General features: G+C 50.1%; 6 protein-coding genes across 6 annotated transcripts; 4 read left to right on the forward strand and 2 right to left on the reverse strand.

Moving 5' to 3' along the window:
* Window positions 1-311: 311 nt before the first annotated feature.
* Window positions 312-4,172, forward strand: ABOM_002301 (putative translation regulator (Cya5); the record flags this gene model as incomplete). The annotated part of the gene is made up of 1 exon (XM_022529431.1): window positions 312-4,172. The coding sequence occupies one exon, from the start codon at window positions 312-314 to the stop codon at window positions 4,170-4,172; it is 3,861 nt and encodes a 1,286-aa protein (XP_022392747.1).
* Window positions 4,173-4,716: 544 nt separating this feature from the next.
* Window positions 4,717-7,842, forward strand: ABOM_002302 (MCM DNA helicase complex subunit MCM3; the record flags this gene model as incomplete). The annotated part of the gene is made up of 8 exons (XM_022529432.1): window positions 4,717-4,789; window positions 4,860-4,881; window positions 4,958-5,009; window positions 5,081-5,127; window positions 5,183-5,288; window positions 5,349-5,612; window positions 5,676-7,738; window positions 7,806-7,842. The coding sequence occupies 8 exons, from the start codon at window positions 4,717-4,719 to the stop codon at window positions 7,840-7,842; spliced, it is 2,664 nt and encodes an 887-aa protein (XP_022392744.1).
* A 599-nt stretch (window positions 7,843-8,441) lies between these two features.
* On the reverse strand, window positions 8,442-9,827 carry ABOM_002303 (Spo7-like protein; the record flags this gene model as incomplete). Its single annotated transcript, XM_022529433.1, has 1 exon — window positions 8,442-9,827. One exon carries the CDS (start codon window positions 9,825-9,827, stop codon window positions 8,442-8,444), a length of 1,386 nt encoding a protein of 461 aa, XP_022392745.1.
* A 470-nt stretch (window positions 9,828-10,297) lies between these two features.
* On the reverse strand, window positions 10,298-11,997 carry ABOM_002304 (putative alpha/beta hydrolase; the record flags this gene model as incomplete). The annotated part of the gene is made up of 2 exons (XM_022529434.1): window positions 10,298-11,794; window positions 11,854-11,997. The coding sequence occupies 2 exons, from the start codon at window positions 11,995-11,997 to the stop codon at window positions 10,298-10,300; spliced, it is 1,641 nt and encodes a 546-aa protein (XP_022392750.1).
* Window positions 11,998-14,339: 2,342 nt separating this feature from the next.
* On the forward strand, window positions 14,340-15,518 carry ABOM_002305 (TatD family hydrolase; the record flags this gene model as incomplete). Its single annotated transcript, XM_022529435.1, has 1 exon — window positions 14,340-15,518. The coding sequence occupies one exon, from the start codon at window positions 14,340-14,342 to the stop codon at window positions 15,516-15,518; it is 1,179 nt and encodes a 392-aa protein (XP_022392751.1).
* Window positions 15,519-16,554: 1,036 nt separating this feature from the next.
* Window positions 16,555-18,995, forward strand: ABOM_002306 (acetamidase regulatory protein; the record flags this gene model as incomplete). The annotated part of the gene is made up of 3 exons (XM_022529436.1): window positions 16,555-16,618; window positions 16,691-17,849; window positions 17,918-18,995. 3 exons carry the CDS (start codon window positions 16,555-16,557, stop codon window positions 18,993-18,995), a joined length of 2,301 nt encoding a protein of 766 aa, XP_022392748.1.
* Window positions 18,996-19,442: the final 447 nt, after the last annotated feature.

The following is a 19,442-nucleotide window of genomic DNA, read 5'->3' on the forward strand; positions in this document are numbered from 1 at the left end:
TTCCGCGTCAACTCCACGACATCTGGTCTGCGAACGCAGTCTTTGCTCCTTGTTATCCTGCTAGGGTTATCAAGCATAGCTCCCACTTTTTGCTGGATATTCCGAGCGACTGTTTGTCAGCATTTTGTGAGCTTCGTGCACAAGACACACTTTACGGTTTGTTTCTTCTCTCTTTAGCACCTAACAGCACCTTATAGAAGCACCGGTCTGACCCCCTTTGCTGAATTAATAGGAGACTTGGGACCGATATGCTACGCATTCTTGTTAGATTTCGGTGATTTCAGGGTTTGACGCCGCAATCTTTCAAGGTAATGCTGGAACGGGCTGCCGGATGCCTTGAGAGCGCAGGACGGCGTTTCTTCCGGGATTCAAATGGCGCTATTCGAGGTCCAAGACCGCTTTATCCTACCTTTGGGCAAACCAGTGGCACAAGTTCGGACTCCCTGCATTGGCTTCCTATCTCGCCAACTTCAACCCGAGGAGTCACGAATACAGTAAATGGAACTCCGCCTGCAGGCAGAGTTGCACCCGAATCACGGACTCCCTTCTTGGACTTCTTATATCCTCCACGTACACAGGAATTTGCAGCGTCCTGTCTCATACGATCCCCGAGAAGGTTCACCGCGCGCCGGAGGAAAAGGGCCATTACAACTCTTACAAGAACATACACGTCGGGAGCTGCGAGTCTCTACCAACCTGCTGATGCAGATAGATCAGGCCCCGTTATCGCTAGTCGCAAAGACCGAGAAGATGAGCGGAAGCGGGCAAAGCATGATCTGTTGTCATTGCTAGGAGATGGCAAGCTTGAGGAATATGACAAGGCATGGTCACTTTACGTGACTGCGGGCCACCCACTTGATACGAACCCGGCCCTCCTCGCGATCCTAAGCAATTCAGAGGAAGATGTCAATCACCGACGGGTTAAGCGATTGTTTGAAGGAATTCCTGCCGATTCTCGGTCCGCGGAGGATTACTTGCATATGGCGAAATCGTACTTGGCGGCTGAAAGACCGCTGGAGATGAATCATATGTGCCAGATAGCCCTGGAGAAGGGCCTGGGGATTCCGTGCTGGGCTTTCACTTTGGCACATTTTGTGAATACAAAGCAGTGGGATTATGCGCAACAGACCTGGTTATCAAAACCGACATCTGATGAGCAAGGGTTATGGGATCATATTGCATCCTCTTTAACCTTTTCCGATGTACCGAACGCTTTGATCGCCTTTGCCACATGGTTACAAGATGAAGTCACCAATAGTTCAGCACGCGATCTTGCCCGATTCCTACTTGACCGCACATTCTCCACGCCCGGGATCATTGTGAAAACAGCCACAGAATCCCTTCTCCTGCTCTTGAAAGAATATAACGCCTTATCCATACTTACCCCTAGGCATTACTTCAGTCTTATGAAGACTCTTCAGTCATCTGAGATCCGATCAATTTTCGTTCGGGCTATTGTGGTGTACCGCAATTTTCGTTGGCAGATGGAAAGTGAAGTGCCACCCGCAAAGCTGTTAAATCAACTCTTGAGACGCTTATCTACCTTTGAGATTACCATTGGCATTCGGTATCTCTTGGATGAGCTCAGCCTGTTTCATGGCAAGCCCTCAATCGATGCATATAAGCATGCGCTTATCGCCTTCTCAAGAGCTGGTGACGTGGTCAACGTCAACGAAATATTTGAGAGATTCCTGTCAGATCATGGGAAGCCGTTGAGTCGGAGGCTTCTGACTCCCCTGTTATATGTACATGCAAGATATGGCAATGTGCAAGAGACTCTCCGCCAGTTCGCAAGGATATCGGAAGAGTTTGGCCTGGTACCAAATGCTGTATGCTGGAATATCCTTCTCACGGCGTATGCCAATGCTGGTGACCTGTCTGGAAGCTTTACCACATTCAAGAAAATGATTCAGCAGGGTGTGGAGCCAAGCTCTCACTCTTTTGGCACACTGATGGGACTTTGCGCTAACAGAGGCGATATTGACACTGTACGTCAGCTACTCGCTTTAGCAAAGCAGCGCCATGTGCAGGTCACAGCTCCGTTTATTGATACTATCGTGGAGGCCTACTGTAACAATCAGCAATTGAACATGGCAGAGAGTGTGGCAGAGACTTGTCTCGGTTTGGATGTGAAAGGTTCACGTGTGAGAATGTGGAACGTGCTTCTTTGGAATTATGCTTTCAGAATGGACTTAGACTCGATCTCTCGGATTCGCTCGCGTATGGATGCCGCCGGCCTGCAGCCTGATGGCATGACGTATGCTGCCCTCATGCTTAGTTTGGTGCTCATTGGACAGACCGATTCTGCGCGTCGCATTCTCAGGACGCTTCACCGAAGCCATCGCATGTATGCCACAGAGTTCCATTACGCCATCATTCTGTATGGCTATGTAAAGGACCGCAATCGGGACATGGTGCATATCATCTTCCGCGAGATCAAAGAACGTTTCAACCGGCCTGGGTTCAGCTCAAGTTTACTTGTTCTGAAAAGTCAGCTTCAGCGCGATTTGCAGCTAATCAAAAGCGGTAATAGTCAGGTGGATAGCGCCAGTGTTCGTCTTGAGAATGCCGAGAAGTTCCTTGCGAAAACTATTGCGGAGTTTGACACCACTAAGTTGGCCACGAAGCTACCGATGCCCGGTGTTGGTAAACAAACGATTAGTGACGCTTTCCCCGCTATGTACTATGAATACATCATCACGGCATATGGTACGAGGGGAGCTTTTGCGAAAGCCCGAGAGCTATTCGATCAATTCATTAAAGATCGGCAGGCGTCGACAACCTCTGAGAACGTCTATGACAAAGCACCGTTACGTCTACTTTCCGCATTGATGCTTGCCTACCTAAAGGCAGAGCAACACAAAAAGGTGGAAGAATGCTGGAAGATGGCATTTTCTCGTGCCAAAAAGTTAGCCCGACGCCCTAGAGTTGATGAATGGCTTTCTAGCCAGTTACCCTCCACGGAGATCATTGAACCACCTCGGCCAACTCTGCTGAATTCTGCCAGCCATCACAAGGATATTTTGCTAGATCTGGACGGTTGTATTGCTGAGCGACCGAAGAAGTCATCGATTTTGCCGGCATATCAATTCCTGCTGTCCCGACTACTATCTTTGTACATGCGCTCCCTCGCCTATCGAAACGAGACTTCGAGGATTCCTCAAGCCGTAGCGGACGTCGAGAAGGCAGGCTTTACGTTGACCACTTATAATTGGTCTACTTTCGTGCAAATGCTTGCATCTTCAGAGAAGATCTCCGATCAGACCGAGGCATTCACTGTCTTTGAGAAAAAGTTTATGCCAAATTTCCCTGGATGGAAAAGTCTTCGACGAGGATACGGACTAAAGCCCCCTGGTGTGCCGTCTAGCATCGACATTATCGAAAACCCGACGCGTGGAAAACATCCTAACCTTCTCGGCAAAGAAGGTCGCAAGTATTGGAGCAAAATCCAGCCCGAGTTCATGCAGCCTACTTATGTTTCCATGGTATATCTGGCTTCCGCCTTGCTCGGCGCCCGAGAAAGAAGCATCTTTGATGGAGGAGCCGAACTCGGCTCTCTTCATCAAGCGGCCCCCAAAACTATCGAGGCAATCGCCGATATGCCTTATCTACGCGAGAAATTCCAGGGTGTCTTACTCCGACGTCGTCAGGAACAAGGAGACAATAAAGAAGATATGGATGGTCGTGAGCATTTCGTCTGGACTGGCGGCATCCTTGGAGTTGGTGGGCAACGAAGACCAATTCTGGAAATTGATGAAACGACTGGCGAACCAACCAAGACGGATGATATGGCGGAAGAGCGAACGCAACGAGACGTTACGTCTCAGGGAGCTTCAGAAGATCAGGCTGGCGTACATGCAGCCGATGCTGTGCAATCTCCCGAGGGCACATCTGCACCTGCAGAGAAGACCATTGACTATGAAGATGAGTATGATATTGAGGCCGAATCGCTGTTAGAGACAAGACGCAATGCGCAGCAAGCCAACGATGACTTGCTGGACAATGAGCATCGCGAGGAGATCGACAGTAACCTTGCAAATGGTTCCTCCACCTTGACTGAGGATCTACTTGCCATGGATGAGGATGTTTCAGATGATGACTATGACCAATGGCTAGAAGAGGTGATCGATGAAGAGGCCATGTCTTTCGAAGAGTCGAAAGAGCGTAATTAGTAGGAAGGAGGAAGTTCGTCTTGCATTGTATATACCAGAACACAAAATGTACCATACTACATACATATGTATAAGAGATATCTAGAGAGTGTACGAATATTATTGGATATAATTCAACTCAATTCTCCAGCATCCACCTTCGCTAAGGTACAGCACATAGACAGTAGACAGTTATATACCTACGGAGTACGGAGTAGTACCTTGTTGATATTTCCCAGTTAGGAATTAGAGAGGGATTGTCCCATATTGCTGAGTCATCGGGCATTCCGCGTGTGAACGCGTTGTTGCCAGAAGAACAACGCGTTCCAATTATACCTAATTTGGACGGCGTGTTTCCACAGCTTTGAGAAAGATCCTCCGCCATCCCACCCGTTGTCAAGGGCGCAAAGAACCGAACCATTTCCCCTCTCTGCGTTTCTATGATTTAGCGTGGGCTACCCAAATTTAGAAGAGCCATTCGTCACACTGAAAGTACATCGATCATTTTGAATTTTTACCAATATACCCTGACCCCATATAATTGTCCGCGAAGCACACCATCATCATGGACGGAGTGCAGCTCCGTGATGAGGCCGCTCAGGATAGAGTGCGTGCCGCTATTGAGTTCCTGGATCCCCGTAAGTCATCATGGGCAGTATCGGGTGGCATTAGAAGAGGAAAACTGACTTATCCTTCGTTTCTTTTCAGGTGACGATGCTAGAGCAAGAAGGTCCGTCAATTCGAAAAACACATCCCTGCTTGTCTAAAACACCATTTCAGGACGTGGCTTCTGACCTGCAGAGTAGTTATCGCGCTGATATCGTGTTGATGCTAAATCGAGGACTTCGGCGCTTAATAGTACGTCGTTGCATACTGGCCTTGACATGACGATTGGCGGACAAGGAGCTAAAAAATCTTTTTCCATCTAGGTCAGCATTGATGAGATCAGAGCACATAACCGTGAATTGGCCGATGGGTATGTAATATACAATTTGAGCCAAGCCTACAACATACTAATCCTTTGAATGAAGGCTTCTCACTTCCCCATTCGACTATTCTCAAGCATTCGATAGAGCTTTGAAGGACGTTATCAAGACAATACCGCACCGACCTTCTAGAGAAACAGCAGAAGAAGTGGTATGTTGTTCTAGCCACATGCGCATATACATATAGATGTGGGAACTGACAAACGCTTAGAACTACTACTGCGCCTATGTCGGGGCTTTTGGAGAGTTCTCCTGTAACCCCCGGACCTTGGGTTCGACCCATTTGAACCGGATGATCTCCCTTGAGGGCATTGTAACAAAATGCTCCTTGGTCCGGCCAAAGATTATACAGAGTGTGCATTATAGTGAAAGGAAAGATAGGTTCTTGTCAAGGAAATATAGGGATCAAACAATGACAGCTAGCGGTGCCACAAGCTTGAATGTCTATCCCCAGGAAGACGATGAGAAGAATCCGGTATGTTCAACGCTACCGAGGTGTACTGACTGTAACCAGCTAATTGTGTGTTTTGTCTTTCAGCTCATCACGGAATACGGCTACTCAACATACATGGATCACCAAACCATTTCAATTCAGGAAATGCCAGAGAGAGCACCCGCCGGTCAACTGCCCCGGAGTGTTGATGTGATCTTAGATGACGATCTTGTGGACCGAGCTAAGCCTGGTGACAGAATTCAGTTGGTAGGAATTTACCGGTCTCTGGGAAATCGAAACGCAAACTCGGGCTCGTCGACATTCCGCACACTTGTTTTGGCAAACAACATTATTCAGTTATCATCGAAATCCGGCGGAGGGATTGCGCAAGCCACCATTACCGACACTGATATTCGCAATATCAACAAAGTTTCCAAGAAAAAGAACGTTTTCGAGTTGATGTCTCACTCCCTCGCGCCGAGTATCTACGGTCATGACTATATCAAGAAGGCAATCTTGCTCATGCTGCTTGGTGGTATGGAGAAAAACCTCGATAATGGAACACACTTGCGTGGTGACATCAACATCATGATGGTTGGTGATCCTTCGACAGCCAAATCTCAGCTGCTCCGTTTCGTTTTGAATACTGCACCCTTGGCAATTGCAACAACCGGACGAGGCTCATCGGGTGTCGGTCTTACAGCCGCTGTTACGTCTGATAAGGAAACCGGAGAGCGCAGACTGGAAGCTGGTGCAATGGTTCTGGGAGACCGCGGTGTGGTCTGTATTGATGAGTTTGATAAGATGAGTGATGTGGATCGTGTTGCGATTCACGAAGTCATGGAACAGCAGACCGTTACCATCGCGAAGGCTGGCATTCACACTAGTCTGAATGCTCGTTGCAGTGTTCTGGCGGCCGCTAACCCCATTTACGGACAATACGACCCCCACAAAGACCCGCACAAGAACATCGCATTGCCGGACTCTCTCTTGTCTCGTTTCGATTTGCTTTTCGTGGTGACAGACGACATTGAAGATTCCAGGGACAGGCTGGTGTCCGAGCACGTCCTTCGTATGCATCGTTACCGTCAGCCTGGCACTGAAGAGGGTGCTCCCGTTAGGGAACAGCTCAATCAAACCTTGGGTGTTGGACTCGAGGACAATCAGGATTCAAACCAGCCAACAGAGGTGTATGAAAAGTTCAATGCCATGCTCCATGCTGGCATGGCCAACACAGGTCGGGGCAAGAAGAAGGACGTTGAAATTCTGAGCATTCCATTTATCAAGAAATACGTTCAATACGCCAAGTCGAGAGTCAAGCCCGTGTTGACTAAGGGAGCCGCTGATCACATTGTTACCACCTACTCGGCGCTGAGAAACGATGAACTGTCCGGTAATCAGCGTAGGACATCGCCCATCACCGCACGTACCCTGGAGACATTGATTCGTCTGGCTACTGCACACGCCAAGTCCCGTTTGTCTAACAGAGTTGAAGAACGGGATGCAAAGGTTGCGGAGTCCCTTCTGCGTTTTGCTATGTTCAAGGAGGTTCTCGAAGACGAACGCCGCAAGAGGAGAAAGGTCACTACTTTCGACGAGGACTCCGAGAGCGAGTCAGAGGAGGACTCTGACGAGGATGATACTCCCGCGCAAACTGCAAGCGCCACCCCGCGGTCAAGCCGGAGAAGTGGAACACTGCGCACGCGTGCAGCTGCGAACCGTGCCACTACCGATGAAATGGACGCTGATGGAGACGATGCTTCGGAAGATGGCGACGGTTTATACAGCTCCAGTCCTCGTGGTCAACGGTTACGGTCAAGCCAGGCCACGCGTACTCAAACGCTAAGCCAGTCTCAGATGTCTGTAGCATCTTCTCAGCCAGCCTCACAACTCATCGACTCCCAGACAGACACTTCTCAGCCCCAGACGTCGTCTGCCACTGCATCCCAGCCGATACAACCTGCTCGTCTGACAGTCTTCCGCCAGGCTCTGGGCCCGCTCATGGGTACACGGCTGTTTACCACCGGCGACACCGCTGACGTGGAAGAGCTCATCGGGGCTGTGAATACGGCAGTGCGTGGAACACGATCTCTCGGAGAGAGCCATGTGTTCCAACGTCCTGAAGCAATCCAGGCCTTGAGGGCCATGAACGAGCGAAATGAATTGATGTAAGCACCCACGACCCACAGACACTCACGTCAAGAACTCATAACATGACTAACATTGTATCCATAGGTTCCTTGAGGATGACGAGACCGTTTACAGAATTTAATAGCATAGAAAACTGGATGGAGTTTCAGTTGTATGGTCGACTTTTGATTGGGAGCTGGAAAGGGATTTATGTCGGACGCGTTAACTTCTAATGTCACTTTCATCCCCATCGACGGGTTAGTTTGGCGTTTCGGGGGGTTTTAGTCTATACATTGCAGATGTCAATTGGCCCTGGAATTAGGTTCTGGTCCTGGCATTTCGTGTAATAAACTTTCGTTCCTTGCATAATACCTCGAAGTATAATCCGTGGAGCTCCTTTGGTTCTTTGTCCGGTACGACTTCAATACATCCACGACTATCGACGTTATCGTAGAGGTTTCGATAGTATATCACGGAACAGTAGGTCTTCTTACCCATTCCCATCTTCTACTGAGCAGTATGAGCAGTATGCTTTGTTATCGACCCACTTTTATAAGCAAGATAAGATCATTGAAGATATAGACAAAAAAGGAATTATTAAACCGAGATAGAGAAGTATGAAGAGAGAAGAGTGTAGAAGAAACAGATGGCATAGAACATAGTCACACTTTTTTGTACCGACATGCTATGATGCATCCAACGTTAGAAACCGGGGTATAGATTCAAAGCCTGAATTACAACTTATATGCTAGTTTCCTCATCTTTGACTTTGTCGGACTCTGCTAAGAAACCGGAGTCGTCAGACGAGAAAGACGATGTACGCACACCTTCACTGATCTGTGCTTGTGTGAGGGGTGACACTCCCCGGGGAAGAGTCTTGGACTTCTTCTTGCGGTGTTGATGTCCTTGCTCGGAGCCTGACGCCGTAGAATTAGGGGTTAAGCTTCCCCGACGGGGGCGGCTACTCGCAGACGACCTTGACGGAGGACGATCATCGGTATCTACGGGGGTGGTACTTCGGGATGGCGTCCGTGAGTGCGAGTCCGAGCGCGTGCTACGCCGGGCAGGCGATTTCGGCTCGTGGCTGAGCCTAGAGATGCTCGAGTGATGGGAATGGCGATGGTGGGCCTTTTCGTCGGCGGACTTGGTGATCGTCGCTGCGGCGGCTCGCCGGCGCTGTGACGCCTTCCATCCAATGCCAAACCACCAGAACCAGCCGCCGTCCTGCTGAGCTAGTTGGCGTTCCTTCTGGCGCAGTTTTTGGCGCAGTTGGGCACGCCGTTCGTTCTCCTTTTCCCAGAACTCGGTGCGGTAGTCATCCCAGTTCCCGCGGAACTCCGGCGAGAATGACTTGGGGAGGAGAAGTAGTCGGATATAATCGCCTCCCGGGCTGAGGTCTTCCTCCACCAGGCCCGATTCCATGTCCATGTTGTAGTACGGCTGGTGGTGCTGCCGACCACCAATGCGTTTCTCCGACGCAGGCCGCTCAATATAGTGGAAGTCTCCGACCGGGGAAGGGAAGAGCGGAATTGAAAAGGGGAAGAGGAAGGAGAGATAGGATAACAGCTCCTGCCACCAGGGACCGCGGATCACAATGATCTTAGTGTTCATCGTGCGAAGGCCGCGGTTGGCGACGGCGAGCCAGCGCCGCGGCCAACGTACTCCACGCTCCCATTGCCCCGTGCCCCAGACCAATAGTGCAGTGACCACTCCTCCGAGCAGCGCAACCTTCTCCCACATCTCGACCACCCAGTACACGGAGCCGCCTACCCCGCGGCCATCTTCGCGAGGACGGAGGAACAGCGCGTAGGCAAAGTAGGTGATCCAGGCAGCAAGTAGCAGAAGGAAAAACGAGTTCTGCCGCCGACGTTCTCGCAGCGCAAGGTATTGAGCCCGAAGAGAGCTTTCTAGGATGAGCAGGTTCAGGTAGATCTGAGGTGGAGAGGATGGCAACGTGGACAGCGGGTCCGGTGTTGACGGGCGTGGCGGGGAAGACGGATCGGAAGAATTCTGAGGGTACGACCGTGGAGCAGAGTTCAGTGTGTCGGACGATGTTGATGAGGACGAGAGATGATTTGCAGGAGCCGGTGACCCTTTAACCAGGTGATCCAGGCTTGCGGAGGCCATGGCCGCGACAGTGGAGGAGAAGAGGGACCCCAGAGAAAAAGAGGCTACTTCTGAGGCAAATGGAAAAGGGACAGAGAACAAATACACTGAAGGATCAGAACAGCACGGCCTTCACGGCCAGGCGCTATCTCACAGCATGGAAGTAAACGGGTGAGAACACGAAGGAGCGCAGACGACAAGATGGAATGGAGGGAAACGTTGAACTGCTGGAATGATGGATTTAGTTTGACGCCGACAATAGATTACCGTCGGTATCGTATTGGTTCGGTATGGCACTCGAAACCTGCCGACTGTCACATGATGGACTGGACATCTAAAACAACATGAAGATCACAATCCCTTGATATTCATAGTCTAATTGTATACATTATGCATATTCACTTGCCGTTGACACCGTGTAACCCGACCAAAGTAATCCAGAATCGCTCTTTATCAACAGTAAATAATGAAGGAAAGAAATCTATGCCTTTTTATTTTGCACCCTTGCGATCCACGTCTTCCATCTCGGACAGAATCAAGCTGTTAAACTCTTCCCATCCATCCAAATAGACATGGTGGCCCGAATTCTTAATGACCACAACCTTGGCCGAGCCGTGGTCTGCCTTTTGCTCTTCCGGGGTTGCGTTCTGAAGCACCCTGCGCTTCTCTTCATCAAGCTTGGCTTTTGCTGCCATTCCACCTTTCACATCCATCCAGTCATGATCGCCATACATGAAGACTATGGGGAGACCGTTTTCGCGCTTGGCGGGCGTTGACAAAGACGAGCCTGAAGCTATGGTAGAGTCGGGCTGGGGGAAGTTCTGGCGGGACGACTCGGTGGCTTGTGTAGATTCCTGCGTAGAGGATGAGGGCGTCTGAAGCACCTGTCTTCCCACCCCTTGAATGCGTCGGATTAGAGGGCTGCGTGCAAAGGCACCAGGGGCGAGGATATATGCGAGAGCATACTCTCCACTGCCCCGTTGACTGAAGATCGAATATGAGTAATCATGTAGGGCCTTGGCCTCGTCCGCAGGCAAATGAGAAAATCGCCGGGATGTCCAGCCCGATACAAGTCGCGGGCCTAAGGGGCCCGCCCAGCGAATTAAGCTGAAGGGAGATATGTTGGCCTCCCACAGATAGGCAAACCACTTGGGGATCATCCGGCGCGGAGGCTGATCGGGAGCAGCACTACCTGTCGACGGGCCTTTCAGGAGGATATTGTTGTCACCTTTCTGGGTTGCCTCCGGTGGCACTGATGAAACCGACCCTGCGATGTTGTGTTGATCCTGGGAGAATTCGTTGGCCATCGTGGACTCGGACGGCATATCTGCTGACACAGCATATGGGTCTTCTGGAATTCCAACCGGTGAAGCTAAGATGAGCTTGTTCAAGCGACCAGGATATTTGAGGGCATAGGCGACCGCCATGTAACCTCCCAAACTGTGGCCGAGCAAAGTAAAGCGATCGATTTTGCGTTTGATGCGCCACTCCTCCAGGGCATCCACAAACCAAGCCTCCGCCTCTCTGATAGCTTCCTCACGGTCTTTCGCCTTGATACGGAACGGCGGTCGTGTGCTACGGCCCATTCCCAACAAGTCTAGCGCATGTAATTGCCACCCTTTCAGTCGGCTCAAAGGCTCAAAATTCTTGTAGAAGAAGCCCAACCCGGCCCCATATCCATGAACCATAACCAAGTGCTGGTTTGCTTCCTCTCCAATTCGCTCGACGGAGAACTCGTTGAGAGCTCGATTTTTGCCGCTTAGCTCGACCATGCTGGAGCGCCACCTCCGAGGACCATAGGGATCATTGAGTGAGTTGGCTGCTACCTCGCCCTCCTGGCTGTGATCGGCTGATTGTAGGCTCCCTGGTTCGCCACTTGGGAGATTACTCGTTTTTCCGGTTTGCAAATGTGTAGGGGGTTCATGTTGAAGGTAGGGCAAGTATGAAAGAACCTTATGCTCGGCTGCGGCAGCCGGCAGACACGACCACTAGAAAACCCCATCTCAACGACTGGCACTTGAACTTATTTCCGGGTTGGACAACATACCCATTGACTGAAGCCCTCTCTGTAACCTAGTGGAAACCACGCTGAGGGTGACGGGGTGGCGCTGGCTCCGCGAGCCGCGTGAGGAGTACCGCCCTGGTGGGAGGCCAAATCGTCCTTGGACGATTCCAAGGATTGCGAGGCCATCGATGAGGAGTAGCGACCAAAGGCAAAGGGGCTAGATGACGCTAGGAGGCGTGGATGTTCGAATGCGGCCCAGGATCGAGTGGCCTGAGAGGTAAGCGAAGAAAGTCGCGCGGTAGACACCTTGTCGCGCAGAGCAGAGAGTGACAGAGTAATATTCTCTGTCACCCGCAGAGAGAGAGTAGGAGAAAAGTAAGGGCAGCCACGGGATTTATATGGATGGTAATCGAGGCCCGTAGAGGCCAACAAAGGCAAATACTAATTGGGGCGGGTGGGAAGCCAAAAGCCGCTTATGTCCGAACCAATTGACCTAACCCCGAAGCAAGGCAACGATGGATGACGAAGGATAGAGGAACAAAAAGAATGTCGAGGGATTGAGGCTCAGCGAGAAGTTGTTCTAGAATAGAGAGGGTGGCGACGGACCGTGTAGACGAAGTACAATACATAAAAAAGACAGCAAGCAAAAAGATAATTATCAAGGAATGATTGGGCGGAAGTGAGAAGTGGGAACCCCAACAGGAACGATGACGCTCAACTGTCCTGCTGGAAGGGTATTGTATCGTATCGTACCGGAACACTGAATACATTTATACCGAATACCTCCATACAAGATCGTTTTTCTTATGCTACTGTACTCGGAATGGGCCGGCAATTTTATTTCCATTGGGAAAAGTCGCGAACATTAAACAATCCCTATGGCCTCCTCCGATGATTCTACCGACATTACCTGGAGAAAGCTTCGGTATATTATTCCAACAAAACGCCTCTCATCACCAACCCGCTCAAGCCCTAGGAAGACCTCACGATGCGAGCGCTTGAATTGGGACCAGATATGCTCCTCCGACGATATCTCACTCCACCAGGGTAGTGCGCCATGGCCCTACCCATAGCTCTCGGGGATCTGTTTTCTTCAATCGGTGTCGTGCTCCCCGGCGTTGTAGTTCTGCTGCTAATTCCACTGCTAGGCCGTAAACTGAAGTAACCGCCAGAGCCATCAGCTGGACTAACAATGTAGTTGTTGGTCTGAGAGGAGCTCAGCATAACGGAAGAAATGTCTCCTATTGATTGCCGGGCCTGTGAGTGTGGCGATACTGCTCTTGACCGGGATTCAAGTGCAGGATTATCCGGCCGAATCGATAGAGCCAGTGATGAGTTCGGAGTGCGGATGTTTAGGCTCGACAACACCGATGTGGTAGCTGAGCGGCGATGGTGGAGACCATGGCTCTCATCAGGACTCGTCAATATTGACCTATGCCTCCAGTGTAGCGAATGCTCCGAAAGCTCGTTATTCCTCATGCCGAGTGGTTGTGATGGTAATTCCAACCGATTATTGATCGAAAGCCAGGCCCTCTCATCGGCCTCCTCACTTACGCTGTTACTGGAAGATGAAGACACGGATCTTGAATGAAGTCCATAGACTTTAGAGGATGACGCCCAACAGCGCCATCCACCTACGCCCTCGAAGTCCCTCCTTTCGTCGCCACTAATCAGGCCGAGGAAGCCCCGTAATGACGGGTAGTAACCATTTTTATGATGCTCTGCTCTTCGGATTCGCCGCCCGTCAATGTCGTGGAGCGTACTGTCCTGGTCATTCGGTTCTTCCAGATGTGAACTGTTGCGTCGCTGGCCGCGGCCTGGTCGGCTATGGCTAGGGGAAACAGGGTTGGACTGGTGGCAACTGGAGTCTGAGAAATGAATGGTCCTGCCGTAATCCAATGACCGGCGCTTTGGTGTTGTAGCAGCTAGCGGGGTTGTAGGTTCAGAGGGGGCGAAGTTTAGGAGGGACGAGGTGTTGGAGGTGGGAATGACAAAGTAACTCGCGATGATCGCATAGCATAGTTCGATGTAGATCACCGAAAGCCGTAGAAACAGAGCCAGGACCGAGAAGCAGATGGTAATATAAGCTGATATGACGAGAGGTATGGAGACGAGAGCGAGGAATGGTAGTGTAAAGAAAGTGGTGGTTGACATGAAGACTTGTAAAGAGTATATAGTACTAGATCTCTAAACCCGAGGAATAGATACAATAGATAGCAAGTGAACCACGCTATGCAATACCAAATTGTGTGATACAAATCTTTAGAAAGAAGGCATCTTGATCTTTGAAGAGGGAGACAAAGAAGAATAAGAAAAGGAAAATCCTTGTCGTACTCAAACCATCGGCTTACTTTGATGAACAATAACCATAAAATGCGGAGAAGGAGCATGTGATGATTGACTGCCTGAGGCAGCCATTCATAGAGGGGATGAAACTCGAACGATTCATTACATCACAGCCCCAGAGCCGGTATTTATTGAGCCTCTCTGTCCTCAAAAAAATTCCTGTCAACGCAATACGAATTAGCATGACACCCCAGGAAATTCAAGATGGGACAGGTTTCCCCTGGGATATTGGGGTGTTCGATGCCCATTGTCATCCCACCGATACTATGTCATCCATTGCGGAGATTCCTAGAATGCGGGCAACAACGCTCACAGTCATGGCTACTCGGGGAGAAGACCAAGAATTAGTGCACCAGACTGCTGTGTCTCTCACAGGTGGACAGTTACCATCGATTCCGGGACAAAGTATCGGACGTGTACTGCCTTGCTTTGGCTGGCACCCTTGGTTTTCCCACCAGATCCTTGACGATACGGGGAAAACAGAAACCGAAGACATATCGGCATCTGACAAGAAACTAGCGCATTATAGCAAAGTTCTTACGCCATCACCAGCAGATACTTTCATATCGGCTCTACCTGACCCCAAACCGCTTTCACAGCTTATCTCAGAAACACGCGAGCGGTTGCTAAATCATCCCACCGCTCTTGTGGGAGAGGTTGGTCTTGACCGTGCTTTTAGGCTTCCCCAAGCCTGGACGCAGCATGAGAAGGGGGTTCGTGATTCACAGATGACCCCCGGATCTCGCGAAGGTCGAGCCCTTTCTCCTCATAGAGTTCAGTTAGAACATCAAAAGGCAGTGCTAGAAGCCCAGTTGCGCCTGGCGGGAGAACTTCAGCGGCCGGTCTCTGTACACAGCGTTCAGTGTCATGGAGCAGTATTTGATCTTTTCAAGAAGTTGTGGACTGGCCATGAGCGAAAGAAGCCGTCGCGGCGGGAGAGAGCACGGCGTTACAGTGCTGCAGATGCTCACACGCAGAGTGATATGGAGGAAGAGCAACAAAACCTGACCAAGGCCGAAAAACCACCGCTTCCTTTCCCACCAAGAATCTGCATGCATTCGTATTCAGGTCCCGTGGAGCCTCTGAAGCAATTCTTAAATCCGTCAAACCCCTCCGATGTGTATTTCTCATTCTCCACTGTGATCAACTTCAACGGCCCGTCGCCCCAAAAGATCATCGAGGTCATCAAAGCCTTACCGGATGACCGGATCCTCATTGAAAGTGATCTGCACACCGCTGGGCAGCAGATGGATGATTTGTTGGAAGAAGTCGCTCGGCAGATCTGTGAGTTGCGTGCATGGGATTTGCACCAAGGGGTTCAGCAGCTTGGTGAAAATTGGAAGAGATTCGCCTTCGGTTGAACATATTAGTATTCTTGAGCAGCGTTCGAGGATGCGTACCTGTCAATGAATAGGTACCACTGTACATAGCGTCCTGTCGTGGATGAGGTTCTCGAAGACCGATAGACATATAAAAGATAGAGCCAAGATGACTTAATAGCAACCTAGATGACAGCTCACTGATATAGCAAATGCGTAGGTATGCGTGTGGTACGATTCGTGCGACGGGTCTATGTAGCACTATCACCATGTAGAAGGAGTCTCTATCTGTGCGTCTTATTGGAGATATGGGGCGGTTAGAATCGCTAGCTACTATTAAGAGGGTATCCTGACTCTATTATCAGTGATTGGAGTTAAAGAGGGTCTGTGGCATAGAATCCTAGGAATAAAAGGGGACTAGGCCGGCCTACTAGTATGTGCTTGGTAGCAGTGAACATAAAATAAGCCTGACGTCCGTGGTACGGTCGGTTTCCGGCAGCCGATAAGTTGAAAGAAAGGGATTGGAACTCAATTAGCACCTAAGTATAGATTCAATGACGCCGATTGGTGGATGGTGGCTATCTGCCATTCAGGACTAGTATCTCTTGGTTGAGTCCCCACCAGCCCCAGAACATTAGAAATTATGAATAAGAATGATAAGAGCATAATAACAACCATGACTTGGCACTGAGGGAACGGACTCACACTGGGGTTCATCATCAATTTACAAGCTTTTATTAACCTGCACCCCCAAGGAAAGGGATGGATGAAAGTACCAGTAAGATCAATTAGGATTATGTACTGAATACTTGACGTCTCGTGATCTTTTCCCAATTAGAACTTCTCCGCACCCACGTGACCTGCCCCAGACTCGCCGGCAGGTGCCCCACCACTAGTTCTCCGGCTCTATCGATTTCTCCTCTTCTTTCCCTTTTTCTTACGTTTCACAATCCTGCGTTGCTGCTCTCTCCTTGATCATGTCTTGAAAACAAACTATCCCTTCAACCCTAGGACTGCTCCGATTATCAATGATGAAGTTGCTAGTCCTCGGACCCTGAACCCGCGTCGATGCTTTGCTATGTCCTCCACCGCGCATAACAGCCAACCATCCACCGGCAATGGTGTGACTAAACGCAAGTCAGGTACGCAGCGCGGTCACCACCCATTTTGATTCTTCCGTCTGTGTGCGGATATGCTGACTCAACCCGATTTAGGCTCCGCAGCCTGTATTCACTGTCATCGGCGTAAAGTCCGATGCGATGCTCGCATTGTCGGTTTACCTTGCTCGAATTGTCGCTCTGCGGGAAAGGCCGATTGCCGCATCCACGAGAAGAAAAAACGCTTGGCTGTGCGCTCCATTCTTGACCCAGTTCCCATTCGCTGTCGCCCACCCCCTGACTCCGATTCTACTCCCAAGCCCTTACCATCCACACCCATCCAGCCGAATGCTTTCACAACTGCCTTTCGGGGCGTCCAACCCGACGTGACGAGCCCCGTCGCAGCCGGCGCCCAAATCATTCAATCGCCACACTCGAGCTACGCTAATGGTAACCATGGTTCCCAACCGATTACAGAAACCCAACCATTCAATCGCCAGCCAGGTGCCGACCGGCCCATGGACCTGGAAAACAACGCAGATTTGGAGAAGCGACTCGTGAAACTGATTGATGAGGAGGAGTCGGGCAGTCGAGAAATTCAAAGGGGTGTGAGGGCAATATATGTTGGCCATGAACTTTCGAATATGTCATTCTTGATCCGGCAACAGCGTGATAAAGACGACGATGTGTATCACTTCGCGGGCAATGAAATTCCTCGACGGCAATTGAGAACAGGTCATGACCAGCTCCTTATGGATGCCCTCACACTGCCAGAACCAACCCTTGCTGATGAGCTGGTACAGGCGTACTTCACGCACGTAAACCCAGGGTATCCCATAATCGAGGAGGATCTGTTTATGACTCAATATCGTAATCGTGACCCGGCCGATCCTCCTCCAATATTACTTCTCCAAGCAATTTTGCTCGTGGGGGCCCATGTTACACGCCCAAAAGCGGAGCGAGATGCCCTGAAGGAAATATTCTTCCGTCGTGTCAAATGGCTATTCGACAGTCGCATTGAACGCAATCGTGATATTATGGTTCAAGCTGCATTGCTCATGACATGGCACTCGGATAGTGCCGATGACGACGTAGCAGCTAATGCCCACTACTGGGTGGGAGTAGCTGCTAGAATCGCTACAGGTCTTGGTATGCACCGTAACCCGGTATCTAGCAAATTTGTACCTCGCGATCGTCGAATGTGGAGAAGGTTGTGGTACATTCTGGTTCAATTTGATGTGATGGTGTCATTGTCATATGGCCGACCACAAGCTATGTAAGTCGCATCCACTCGCTTGTTGTCCGGATCTGGGAATTCGTGCTCTAACCCAAAGCTTACCTTAGCAACCTTGAGGATTCAGATGTCTCCCCTTTGACTCCTTCTGACTTTGAAGGGTGTGGTTCTCGAGTGCAAGCTGAGTATGTTATTCACTTCTCAGAATTGTGTACAATGATCTCGTATATCGTGCGAGAACGGTTTGGGCTGAGAGTCAGCGCTGAGCGCCGCAAAGCTGCCTTGCAAGAAGCCGACGAAGCCCTAGCAAATTGGTCCCTCAAGCTGCCAGATAGTTTACGCCTACGAGCCTCCGATATGGATCCGTGGTCTGCCATGCTTCACCTGACATATAACAACTTCCTGATTCTTCTTCATCGGCCACATCCAAGAGCTTCCGCATATTCAGATGATTACGGTCCACACGACGCAGAAATCTGCAGTGCAGCCGCTGGAGTTATCGCTTCCATATTCGAGGAACTCCGCCTGAATGACCGGCTGAAGTTCTTGTGGTACTCTGGAGTGCACACGCTCTTCACGGCAATGATTCAAGTCCGGGTGGAACTTCGATTCTCCAACCCTGTCCTCGCAATCAACGCCTTGCGCCGCTTCGACTCGGCCTCGTATTCTCTCCGCGAACTTGCGGAGTATTGGTCTCACGCCAACACCATTTTAAGGTTATTCCAAGACTCCAAACGACTCCAGGAGGACTTGCGAATGGCTACCAGCGAAAGACCAAGACGATTCAGCACACATGATCAAAATAAGAATACAAATAATCCCTCTAATCCTCATCCCAATCCCAATTCAAATACCACTTTACAGAGCCCTCAGACCGAGCCGCAACTTCCTTACGAAGTTCCTACCCCGGAATCTCCGCGCATGCCCCCAACCACCATGAGTCCCCACCAGAACCAGCCATTCGACAGCTGGATCCCATCTAGCCACCTCGCTTCTGTGGACCCCATAGACCAACCTAGAGAGTTCCTGGATTGGCGGCAGCTCTTTTCCTTTACCGATCCGGATCAATCCGTTCTCCCAGTTCCCATGGAAGGATTGCCAGAGTTAGAAGATGAATGGCGCCAAATATATTGGCAGGAAACTCCCATGTCTGATCTTCTTCAGGACGGAGGATGGATGCATGGATAAATGCATACGTACCCAGCGCATATATCTCGTTCTTTTTGTTCCTTTGGACTTGACTAGAATGGCGATGCTCATGATACCTGTTTCGTATTTGCTGATGATCATATGACTTTAATGGATTCCACATGATGCAGACAACCTATCGTATACCACTCCGCACCAAGTGCAAAATACACCGAGATCTTGAAATCTAAATGTAAAAGCTCGTTCAGGTATTCATCGAGGACCGTGAAGTCCTATTTCATTCTCTATCAGTACCTCCTACACTGTTTCGTACGTTGAGAAAAACAAATCAACTGGAATCACTAAATACAAGCAGAAGCGGAGTCGAGTCGATGTGAGCACGACATGCCACTCAGCTCAGACACGCAAATAAGGGATATGATTGTATAAGAAAAACGTAAAGGAGTTCTGGAGTGGCCCACTTTACAAGCAATTGTACAAGCCTCG

Source organism: Aspergillus bombycis (assembly GCF_001792695.1).
Source record: "Aspergillus bombycis strain NRRL26010 chromosome Unknown contig00011, whole genome shotgun sequence".
Taxonomy (NCBI): Eukaryota; Fungi; Ascomycota; class Eurotiomycetes; order Eurotiales; family Aspergillaceae; genus Aspergillus; species Aspergillus bombycis.